At 47.2% G+C, this 13,078-nt stretch overlaps 1 protein-coding gene across 1 annotated transcript in view; it reads left to right on the top strand.

The window, feature by feature from the left end:
* LOC137547368 (NADP-dependent alcohol dehydrogenase-like) overlaps positions 1 to 13,078 on the top strand; it is a 39,402-nt gene that overhangs the window by 17,755 nt on the left and 8,569 nt on the right. The window contains exons 6-7 of the mRNA XM_068270901.1: positions 1,781 to 2,041; positions 12,905 to 12,939. Coding sequence (XP_068127002.1) covers positions 1,781 to 2,041; positions 12,905 to 12,939 — 296 coding nt within the window. The remainder of the gene's footprint in view (positions 1 to 1,780; positions 2,042 to 12,904; positions 12,940 to 13,078) is intronic.

Raw genomic sequence — 13,078 nt, 5'->3', positions numbered from 1 at the left:
ATTGAAGAAGACCCCTGTCCCATATCACATCACAGTCAGGCTTCCATGAGAACTCCAAGGTCAAGTAAATGGAGCTAAGAAAATGGCAGATTTGTATTGCCAGTAGTACATATCATGTAATATTGTACGTTTCTTGAAAGCATAAAAAGAATACAATTTACCAAATCAAGAATCCAAAAGATCATAAATAAACTATATGTTCTTCTGATACCAAACAAAGGCAAAGGGACTACTGAAGCCTGGATTAAATATAGGATTGCCACAAATTGGTTTAAAACTTGAGTTTTGCGACAATAGAGGCATATGTCTACTCAATATGGACCATAGGCAAACATTCGACCCGATAGAGGAATAAATCTGAAATTCTTCTAATGACTACTGACTTTAACCCCAGAAAAGAGCGCTAGGGTGATATGGTTTTAAAGCATGGAATTCTATTTGTGCCCACTGTGCACAAGAATCTTTTTCATACCAGGCTACCATCTGGGTACCCTGATAGGGTAAGAACTTTCCTGGAGATACATGGTAATTTATTGCGCCATATAAATATATTGCATTAGTGCCCGTTGCAGGGGAACCAATACAGATTGCAGTATCCATAATGGGATGGCTGTGGGCTGAGAAGATATAGACAAGTTTGGGTAGAGAGTTCATCTTAAAAGCTGCCATAAAACGAAACCATGAAAAGGAGTAGTCCTTCCACTTTCATAAATCTGTAGTTACTCAGGAGATCTGGTGAACATTATATTACATCAACTTGGATGACCAGCAATGTTATCATTTATATACAGTATGATAGGAGGGTCTGCAGCTCTAAAAGTACATGGTACATTAAAGCCAACTGCACGATGCCTGCCCAGTGCCCATCAGTCATCTGAATTGATCTGCTAGTTGGATCAGGCAAAATGCCCGATATTGGTTGCTCGCCATTGTTGTTAGCCTTGTCATGGCTACATTTTTTTTAAATGATTGTCGACCAATATGGAGAAATCTGTTGTTTGTCAAACATTTTAAATGACTTTTGTATAGTGTGTATACTTAGCTTAACCCCCTGCTTGTCTTGTGTGCTTGACATCCTGGGTAGAGATACTTCCGATAAGTATGGATCTGTTAACCACCAAGAAGCAGTCTTGGGCTAAAACTAAAAACTTTATTGAAACAAAACCAGGAAGGCTCATGTGAATCAGGGCAGCAATCATCCCATAGTCATAGCCACACAACATTGAGACAAACAACCTTCTTAAAGGTACATAGCCCCACCCCTAACCAGATTTAGAGACACAGGATAAAATACAATACCAAGTATAAAATCATATTGACAATACACATAAAATCCTAATGGAACTACGAGGCACCGATTTGAAAGAAACCATAAACACAAAAATGGGTATAATGGAAAAATAACTTAACACCCAAGGGTAAATCAAAAAGTATGTACCAGGTTGGAGTCATACCTAGAGTTCATACCTCCTGGGGAGCGTGTAGCCAATCCAAAATGCTTCTTGCATGAGTAAATGCCTCTGAATATCAACACATATATTGCTCCTAGGGCTGGCGAGGCGATATCCAGTGGCTGATCCTAGGTGTTATGCATTGATTACTAGCCCTCTCAGCGTTTTTTTCTAAAATAAAAGGCAAGAGAAATGATCACATAAAAGTTGTGTACAATGCAACGCACGCTATTGCTACCTCAAGGTTACTTAGGGCATGAAAATAATTTTTGATGCATCTTTCATGATCATCTTGTTCTAATAACTTCATGTAATCCTGTTCTCCATAGGTGACACCGGGCTCTACTTGTGCTGTCTTTGGTTTGGGAGGTGTTGGTTTGTCAGCCATAACTGGATGTAAAACTGCTGGAGCCTCACGCATTATCGGGGTTGGGACTCATAAAGACAAATTTCCAAAAGCCATTGAGCTGGGAGCCACAGAGTGTCTATGTATAAAAGATTATGACAAGCCAATTCATGAGGTCATTTGTGAGAAGACTAATGGCGGTGTGGATTATTCCTTTGAATGCACTGGACAGATTGAAACCATGGTATGTACACAGATATGTGCAAGATTTTGACAGACAAACCAAACAAATTCAATGTTTTTGGACAGCAAATACATGCTCATTCATCTGCTTAATAGCATGCATTGATGCAAAGTGGCAGCAGACCCTACGACAGACCCCAGTGCATGTACAACATACTGTATCCATACAATATGAATACAGTATTGCCTCTTGTAGTGGAAACTAAGCCTAAAGCAAAACATCACTCTTGCTCATTTATTGATCCAAATTTATTGAAAGTTATATATTTGTGTATGACAAGACTATGTAAACCTTTGGCGTCAGTGACTTTTTAGGTCAACCATAACTATAGATAGACATTTCTGGTAACCCTTGATCAGTCCTCCACATTAGATTGGAGACATTTTAATCCATTCCTTTATGGAACAGGTTCAACCCAATGGTGTCGATGGGCTTACTCACAACTGGACTGACCACGTCAGGTTTTTCCACAAAGTTTCAATAGAATTAGACTCAGGACATTAATTAAAACTGAAAACCTCAACAAATGTTTGATACATTGTCTAGTGTGTTTATGGCCGTTGTATGGCTTTTGGAATTTTCCTGCAGAATTTATTTAGGATTTCCAATTCCATTAATGATGGCAGTATTGACTGGTCCAGAGGCAGAAAAGCAAGCCCAAGCCGACACTATGTTTTACAGACAGCACAAGGTTCTTAAACTGCATGGAAATGCATGCCTTTCTCTAAACATAACACTTTTCCATTCAAGTTAAAAGTTCTACTGTTATCATATCCATCCGCAGAGCATTCTTGTAACTTTCTTCTAGTCTTTGCAATTTTCCAGTAAATAGACCCCTACATTACTCAAAATCCATGGTGTTGAGGTCGCCTGTACATTAGAATCAGAATCACCTTTATTTGCTAAGTACTCCAAATGACAGGCTTAGATTTACATCACAGGAGCCTTTAGGCACAGATGTTCTGGCACCTTAGACTTAGCCCTCCATAAACTGACAAACCCCCGCTAGACCGCATCCTAAGTGTTTTGGCTGACCCAGCTGTCACCTTACTTCCTTTGCCCATCATAAGTAGCTACAGGTGCCCCTTAGTAGTAGGTAGCCAGACGTACCCTCAAAATTATGTAGCCCCCAAGTATTAGGTAGGTAGCTAGAGGAACCTAAGTATTAAGTAGCTAGTGGTGCCCCAGACTGAAGGGAGATCTCGTCAATGGAATGCCAATAGCTGGGTGAGTAACCTCTCATTTACACCCTCATCAGGACTCTGCTTAGGGAAGGAGGCGCTCAGGAAGGGGAGTGAGCTGCCTTTCATCATCAGACACCTGTAGGCACGTGCCTACAATGCCTTATGGTAAATCCGGCCATGCCAATTGATGTACCTGGAATTGTTTTTGGTACACATGGCATAGCAGGCGCGTGCACAGGGGGGTGCTCTGGGTGCCCAGGCACCCCCCTTTTTAAAATCTTCAGAAAAGGCCCCTCTCGCCGCGCAAAATAAGCTCCGCCCCCGGCCGCGATAAGCCACGCCCACCCGCTGGAAGCCCCGCCCCCAGTATGGGACACTTTCAAGTGAAGAGGCCCAGACAGGAATCCTAGTGTGGCATACTAACCTCTCCCTCCACCTAGGACCCATACTGACCTCTACCAACCCAGTACCCACAGTGACCTCTCCCTCCCCCAGCACCCACAGTGACCTCTCCCTCCACCTAGGACCCATACTGACCTCTCCCAACCCTGTACCCACAGTGACCTCTCCCTCCCCCAGCACCCACAGTGACCTCTCCCTCCACCTAGCACCCACAGAGACCTCTCCCTCCACCTAGCACCCACAGTGACCTCTTTCTTACCCAGCACCCACAGTGACCTCTCCCTCCACCTGGGACCCATAGTGACTTCTCCCCCCCCCCAGTACCCACAGTGACCTCTCCCTCCACCTAGCACCCACAGTGAGCTCTCTCTTACCCAGCACCCACAGTGACCTCTCCCTCCATCTAGCACCCACAGTGACCTCTCCCTCCACCTAGCACTCACAGTGACCTCTCCCTCCACCTGGGACCCATAGTGACCTCTCCCTCCCCAGCAACCACAGTGACCTCTCCCACCACCTAGCACCCACAGTGACCTCTCCCTCCACCTAGCACCCAAAGTGATCTCTCCCTCCACCTAGGACCCATAGTGACCTCTCCCTCCCCCAGCACCCACAGTGACCTCTCCCTCCACCTAGCACCCACAGTGACCTCTCCCTCCCCAGCTCTAGCAGTGATCCTGCCTACCCCAGCACCCACACTGACCTATCCCTCCCCCAGCACCCACAGTGATTTTTCCCTCCCCCAGTGGCTACCCTCCTGTCCCCTGCAGCACCCACAGGGACCTCCCATCCCAAAAGCAGCACCTACAGTGACCTCTCCCATTGCCAGCGCCCACAGTGGCTTCTCCCAACACCCAGCATCCACTCCCTCCTCCAGTAACCACACTGACTTCTCCCAGCACCCACAGTGGCCTACCCTTCCCCCAGCACCTACACTGACCTCTACCTCCCTTAGCAGCAACTATGCCATTCATAGCAGCACCCATAGTGACCTCCCACCCTCTGCACCCACATTGACCTCTACCTCCCGAGACCCACAGTGATCTTCCCCAAAGGACCCACACTGACCTCCCTTTCCTCCAGCACCCATACTGACCTCTACTTTCCACAGCACCCACAGTTACTTCTCCCCCCAGCACCCACAGTGACCTACCCTTCCCCCATCAACCATACTGACCTCGACCTCCCCTAGCAGCAACTATGCCATTCATAGCAGTACCCACAGTGACCTCCCACCCCCTGCACCCACAGCAATCCCACCAATATTCAGCACCCACATTACACTCAACCAGTAACCCCCACTATAGTAAGCACCCAGTACTTGCACCAAGCACCCTGCATCCAATACTCACATCTGGCCTCAATATGACACCCAGTACCTGCACCCCTTCACCCTACAGCTGGCACCCAGTACTCACACCTAGTGTTGGGCGAACAGTGTTCGCCACTGTTCGGGTTCTGCAGAACATCACCCTGTTCGGGTGATGTTCGGGTTCGGCCGAACACCTGATGGTGTTCGGCCAAACTGTTCGGCCATATGGCCGAACTAAGAGCGCATGGCCGAACGTTACCCGAACGTTCGGCTAGCGCTGTGATTGGCTGAACGGGTCACGTGTAGTGTTGGGCGAACATCTAGATGTTCGGGTTCGGGCCGAACATGGCCGAACTCCGAACATAATGGAAGTCAATGGGGACCCAAACTTTCGTGCTTTGTAAAGCCTCCTTATATGCTACATACCCCAAATTTACAGGGTATGTGCACCTTGGGAGTGGGTACAAGAGGAAAATTTTTTTTAGCAAAAAGAGCTTATAGTTTTTGAGAAAATCGATTTTAAAGTTTCAAAGGGAAAACTGTCTTTTAAATGCGGGAAATGTCTGTTTTCTTTGCACAGGTAACATGCTTTTTGTCGGCATGCAGTCATAAATGTAATACATATAAGAGGTTCCAGGAAAAGGGACCGGTAACGCTAACCCAGCAGCAGCACACGTGATGGAACAGGAGGAGGGTGGCGCAGGAGGAGAAGGCCACGCTTTGAGACACAACAACCCAGGCCTTGCATGAGGACAAGAAGCGTGCGGATAGCAATTTGCATTTTGTCGCCATGCAGTCATAAATGTAATACAGATGAGAGGTTCAATAAACAGGGACCGGAAACGCTAACCCATCACAGATGTTCATTGTTCATGTTACTTGGTTGGGGTCCGGGAGTGTTGCGTAGTCGTTTCCAATCCAGGATTGATTCATTTTAATTTGAGTCAGACGGTCTGCATTTTCTGTGGAGAGGCGGATACGCCGCCGATCTGTGACGATGCCTCCGGCAGCACTGAAACAGCGTTCCGACATAACGCTGGCTGCCGGGCAAGCCAGCACCTCTATTGCGTACATTGCCAGTTTGTGCCAGGTGTCTAGCTTCGATACCCAATAGTTGAAGGGTGCAGATGGATTGTTCAACACAGCTACGCCATCTGACATGTAGTCCTTGACCATCTTCTCCAGGCGATCGGTGTTGGAGGTGGATCTGCACGCTTGCTGTTCTGTGTGCTGCTGCATGGGTGTCAAAAAATTTTCCCACTCCAAGGACACTGCCGATACCATTCCCTTTTGGGCACTAGCTGCGGCTTGTGTTGTTTGCTGCCCTCCTGGTCGTCCTGGGTTTGCGGAAGTCAGTCTGTCGGCGTACAACTGGCTAGAGGAGGGGGAGGATGTCAATCTCCTCTCTAAAGTCTCCACAAGGGCCTGCTGGTATTCTTCCATTTTGACCTGTCTGGCTCTTTCTTCAAGCAGTTTTGGAACATTGTGTTTGTACCGTGGATCCAGAAGGGTATAAACCCAGTAATTGGTGTTGTCCAGAATGCGCACAATGCGTGGGTCGCGTTCAATGCAGTCCTAGGCCGAAGAGGTCATAGCCTAGGGTCACAAAACCTGTTTATTTGGGCAATTTCAATGGTGGCGAGTCTGACATACATAAATCGCAGCAATGGCCGTTAGCAACGTCTGAATCTCACGAAATGTCTCATGCAGGTAGAAGACATATTGTTAGACTTGGGCTTCAAAGATGGGTTCCCTACATCTCTGCAAACCAGAGTTACAGGGCTCCAAATTTGGTAAAATCCCCCATAGGCTTTCATTGGGCCTCCTATTTACAGTTCCAAAATCTCACATCTTTTCAAAGGGCAATTACTCAGCAGTGGCAAATTTTCTAGCATTGTAGGGACCCTTAGGGGGAACATGACTGGTGAGTTTCGGGCCCCTAGGCCAAAGAGGTCATAGCCTAGGGTCACAAAAACCTGTTTATTTGGGCTATTTCAATGGTAGTGATGGTGACGTACATAAATCGCAGCAATGGCCGTTAGCAAAGTCTGAATCTCACGAAATGTCTCATGCAGGTAGAAGACATATTGTTAGACTTGGATTCCAAAGATGGGGTCCCTACATCTCTGCAAACCAGAGTTACAGGGGTCCAAAATTGGTAAAATCCCCCATAGGATTTCATTGCCTCCCTATTTCACTTTCCAAAATCTCACATCTTTTCAAAGGGCAATGGCTCAGCAGTACCACATTTTCTAGCATTGTAGGGACCCATAGGGGGAACATGACTGGTGAGTTTCGGGCCCCTAGGCCGAAGAGGTCATGGCCTAGGGTCACAAAAACCTGTTTATTTGGGCTATTTCAATGGTAGTGATGGTGACGTACATAAATCGCAGCAATGGCCGTTAGCAAAGTCTGAATCTCTTGAAATGTCTCATGCAGGTAGAAGACATATTGTTAGACTTGGATTCCAAAGATGGGGTCCCTACATCTCTGCAAACCAGAGTTACAGGGGTCCAAAATTGGTAAAATCCCCCATAGGATTTCATTGCCTCCCTATTTCACTTTCCAAAATCTCACATCTTTTCAAAGGGCAATGGCTCAGCAGTACCAAATTTTCTAGCATTGTAGGGACCCTTAGGGGGAACATGACTGGTGAGTTTCGGGCCCCTAGGCCGAAGAGGTCATAGCCTAGGGTCACAAAAACCTGTTTATTTGGGCTATTTCAATGGTAGTGATGGTGGCGTACATAAATCTCAGCCATGGCCGTTAGCAACGTCTGAATCTCACGAAATGTCTCATGCAGGTAGAAGACATATTGTTAGACTTGGATTCCAAAGATGGGGTCCCTACATCTCTGCAAACCAGAGTTACAGGGGTCCAAAATTGGTAAAATCCCCCTTAGGCTTTCATTGGGCCTCATATTTACCATTCCAAAATCTCACACCATTTCAAAGGGCAATGGCTCAGCAGTGGCAAAACTCACCAGTCATGATCCCCCTAAGGGTCCCTACAATGCTAGAAAATTTGGTACTGCTGAGCCATTGCCCTTTGAAAAGATGTGAGATTTTGGAAAGTGAAATAGGGAGGCAATGAAATCCTATGGGGGATTTTACCAATTTTGGACCCCTGTAACTCTGGTTTGCAGAGATGTAGGGACCCCATCTTTGGAATCCAAGTCTAACAATATGTCTTCTACCTGCGTGAGACATTTCGTGAGATTCAGACTTTGCTAACGGCCATTGCTGCGATTTATGTACGTCACCATCACTACCATTGAAATAGCCCAAATAAACAGGTTTTTGTGACCCTAGGCTATGACCTCTTCGGCCTAGGGGCCCGAAACTCACCAGTCATGTTTCCCCTAAGGATCCCTACAATGCTGGAAAATTTGGTACTGCTGAGCCATTGCCCTTTGAAAAGATGTGAGATTTTGGAAAGTGAAATAGGGAGGCAATGAAATCCTATGGGGGATTTTACCAATTTTGGACCCCTGTAACTCTGGTTTGCAGAGATGTAGGGACCCCATCTTTGGAATCCAAGTCTAACAATATGTCTTCTACCTTCATGAGACATTTCGTGAGATTCAGACTTTGCTAACGGCCATTGCTGTGATTTATGTACGTCACCATCACTACCATTGAAATAGCCCAAATAAACAGGTTTTTGTGACCCTAGACTATGACCTCTTCGGCCTAGGGGCCCGAAACTCACCAGTCATGTTCCCCCTAAGGGTCCCTACAATGCTAGAAAATTTGGTACTGCTGAGCCATTGTCCTTTGAAAAGATGTGAGATTTTGGAAAGTGAAATAGGGAGGCAATGAAATCCTATGGGGGATTTTACCAATTTTGGACCCCTGTAACTCTGGTTTGCAGAGATGTAGGGACCCCATCTTTGGAATCCAAGTCTAACAATATGTCTTCTACCTGCATGAGACATTTCGTGAGATTCAGACTTTGCTAACGGCCATTGCTGCGATTTATGTACGTCACCATCACTACCATTGAAATAGCCCAAATAAACAGGTTTTTGTGACCCTAGGCTATGACCTCTTTGGCCTAGGGGCCCGAAACTCACCAATCATGTTCCCCCTAAGGGTCCCTACAATGCTAGAAAATTTGCCACTGCTGAGTAATTGCCCTTTGAAAAGATGTGAGATTTTGGAACTGTAAATAGGAGGCCCAATGAAAGCCTATGGGGGATTTTACCAAATTTGGAGCCCTGTAACTCTGGTTTGCAGAGATGTAGGGAACCCATCTTTGGAGCCCAAGTCTAACAATACGTCTTCTACCTGCATGAGACATTTCGTGAGATTCAGACGTTGCTAACGGCCATTGCTGCGATTTATGTACGTCAGACTCGCCACCATTGAAATTGCCCAAATAAACAGGTTTTGTGACCCTAGGCTATGACCTCTTCGGCCTAGGACTGCATTGAACGCGACCCATGCATTGTGCGCATTCTGGACAACACCAATTACTGGGTTTATACCCTTCTGGATCCACGGTACAAACACAATGTTCCAAAACTGCTTGAAGAAAGAGCCAGACAGGTCAAAATGGAAGAATACCAGCAGGCCCTTGTGGAGACTTTAGAGAGGAGATTGACATCCTCCCCCTCCTCTAGCCAGTTGCACGCCGACAGACTGACTTCCGCAAACCCAGGACGACCAGGAGGGCAGCAAACAACACAAGCCGCAGCTAGTGCCCAAAAGGGAATGGTATCGGCAGTGTCCTTGGAGTGGGAAAATTTTCTGACACCCATGCAGCAGCACACAGAACAGCAAGCGTGCAGATCCACCTCCAACACCGATCGCCTGGAGAAGATGGTCAAGGACTACATGTCAGATGGCGTAGCTGTGTTGAACAATCCATCTGCACCCTTCAACTATTGGGTATCGAAGCTAGACACCTGGCACAAACTGGCAATGTACGCAATAGAGGTGCTGGCTTGCCCGGCAGCCAGCGTTATGTCGGAACGCTGTTTCAGTGCTGCCGGAGGCATCGTCACAGATTGGCGGCGTATCCGCCTCTCCACAGAAAATGCAGACCGTCTGACTCAAATTAAAATGAATCAATCCTGGATTGGAAACGACTACGCAACACTCCCGGACCCCAACCAAGTAACATGAACAATGAACATCTGTGATGGGTTAGCGTTTCCGGTCCCTGTTTATTGAACCTCTCATCTGTATTACATTTATGACTGCATGGCGACAAAATGCAAATTGCTATCCGCACGCTTCTTGTCCTCATGCAAGGCCTGGGTTGTTGTGTCTCAAAGCGTGGCCTTCTCCTCCTGCGCCACCCTCCTCCTGTTCCATCACGTGTGCTGCTGCTGGGTTAGCGTTACCGGTCCCTTTTCCTGGAACCTCTTATATGTATTACATTTATGACTGCATGCCGACAAAAAGCATGTTACCTGTGCAAAGAAAACAGACATTTCCCGCATTTAAAAGACAGTTTTCCCTTTGAAACTTTAAAATCGATTTTCTCAAAAACTATAAGCTCTTTTTGCTAAATTTTTTTTCCTCTTGTACCCACTCTCAAGGTGCACATACCCTGTAAATTTGGGGTATGTAGTATGTAAGGAGGCTTTACAAAGCACAAAAGTTCGGGTCCCCATTGACTTCCATTATGTTCGGAGTTCGGGTCGAACACCCGAACATCGCGGCCATGTTCGGCCTGTTCGGCCCGAACCCGAACATCTAGATGTTCGCCCAACACTACTCACACCCACATGGCACAGTACTTTCACCCAGCTCTGACATGTCACTCACTACTCACACCTGCACACAGCTTCCACATGGCACCCACTTACATAACCAGTACTAGCACCCGATGTACCTGCACTCAGAACCCATGTGACACACAACACCCACCCAGAGCTAGCACCCAATGCAGGCATGGCACCACGTATTTGCACCTATGTGATACCCAGTACCTGCACCCAACACCCACATGTTTCATCTGCAGTAGTTCCAGTTGCACTAAGCCTCCACTTGGTGCCCAGCACCCAAACCAAGCACTCAAATATGACATCCAGTACTTGCACCCAGAACTCAAAAGGGACTGAGTACCTGCAATCAACACCTACATGATGGTTGATACACACCCATACAGCCAGAATGCACGACATCCTGTGCCAGCACCCAGAACCCACATGGTACCCAGCATCTGCCTTTAGCACACACATGACAACAAATATCCCACTAGCCAGCACCCATATGAGACACAGTACTCTCCCATGGCACACATCCAGACCACGCATGGCACTCCCTACTCACTCATGTCCAACACTCACATGGCTCCCTGTACCAATTAGCACTCACATGGCTTCCTGTACAAATTAGCACTCACATGGCACCCACTATTGTTTATCACCATCTGCTACTCATTCAGCACCCAATACTGCATAGCACCCACTGCAAATAAACACCCAATACAAACTGGACCTTGGTACCCAAAGCAGCTTGACACAGACTTTACGTTGGCATCTCGGCACCCACTGCAACTTACCACAAAGTGAACCTTTGCGTCTTACCATTCACTGCATCTGGGCACCCACTGCGCCTTGGCACTTACTGCAGTTTTGCATCTACTAATGCTTAGCAACCACTGCATATTGGTAACCACTTCTTTGCCTGAAAAGTGGCTTGGGTGCTGATCAAGAGGGACAGAGGTCCCAGTAATGAAAGGTGAGTCTGTGCCTCTACAGTGGGCTCCACTGTGCCCTCTCTAACCCACTAACAGTGGGCACCTATCACTGCTGATGTGAGGGTGGTAGCACCAAAAGAGTTGGAAGGAGACACACAGTCTGCCTGATACTGCTATAAAGGTGTGTGTGTGTGTGTGTGTGTGTGGGGGGGGGGGGATAAGACTGCCTTATGCTTTATGGAGAGGGGGTATTACATACACAATTTAGAACGATTTATCGATTTCAAATTTAAGTACCATACCCTTGAGGATCCTCTGCATGGCCCTGCCCCTTCCTGCAGCACCCACACTGACCTCTACTTTTCCCATCAGCCACCCCTTCCCCTCATAGCTGGCACCCAATACTCACACTCACATGACACCAAGTATCTGCACCCAGGCCTAAAATTGCACCCAGTACTCACACCTGCACACAGCTTCCACATGGCACCCACTATCTGCACCAAGTATCCACTTAACCCGTAACCGCACCCAAAGTACCTGTATTCAAAACCCATGTGATGCCCAAAGCCCACCCATAGCCAGCACCCAGTACAGGCATGGCGCCAAGTATTCGCACCAATGTCACACCCGGTACCTGCACCCAGCACCCACATGACATCCAGTACATGCACCCAGATCTTACATGGCACTAAGTACTTGCAATCAACACCCGCATGACACTCGATACCCAACCATAGCCAGAACCCACATGACACCCTGTACCCGCACCCATAACCCACATGGCACTCAGCATCTGCATTCAGCAGCATAACAACCAATACCCCCCTAGCCAGAAACAAGGAGGGGGGGCATGCGGGGGAAGGCATTGCCAGGCCCCTTTTTTAAATTTGAGCACCCCCCACTTAAGGACCCTCTGCACGGCACATATACAGAAATAGATTAGACAACATGAGAATGATCACGATACAGGCCTAAGAAGCATACACTCAGAACAATAGTTACAGACAAGAACACACCGATATACCAAATGACTTTGTTGATTAAAAACTGCATGCGCAATCGGAAGTAACATTTTACATAATGTGTGAAAGCTGTGGAACAATGCCGTTTGAACGACATTGTACACACTGACTGCTCGTTGCTGATCTGCCAGTTGGCTCAGGCAGAATGCCTCAGCTGAGCTATTGACTAGCACTGGCATCCAGGAGGTAATCTAGTCAGAGCGAGAGAAGTTGTATTAAACAGCAAAGTCAGAGTTTAAGGGTCCAAGCTGTATTAACAAACTCCTGTTTCCTTTTCATTTTGCAGACATCTGCATTGCAGGCCACTTACTGTTCCAATGGGGTGACTGTCAGGGGAGGACTGGGACCTTTTGGCCTGGGGGGACAACACAAACTAGAGGCCCGTTTCACGCCATCCCCAGCCCAAAGCCATATCTTTTTTTGTGTGCAAATCTTCAAATTGTGATGACTAACAGCCCCA

Source organism: Hyperolius riggenbachi, chromosome 1 (assembly GCF_040937935.1).
Source record: "Hyperolius riggenbachi isolate aHypRig1 chromosome 1, aHypRig1.pri, whole genome shotgun sequence".
NCBI classification, from domain to species: domain Eukaryota; kingdom Metazoa; phylum Chordata; class Amphibia; order Anura; family Hyperoliidae; genus Hyperolius; species Hyperolius riggenbachi.
This window is presented reverse-complemented; position numbering and strand designations above follow the sequence as displayed.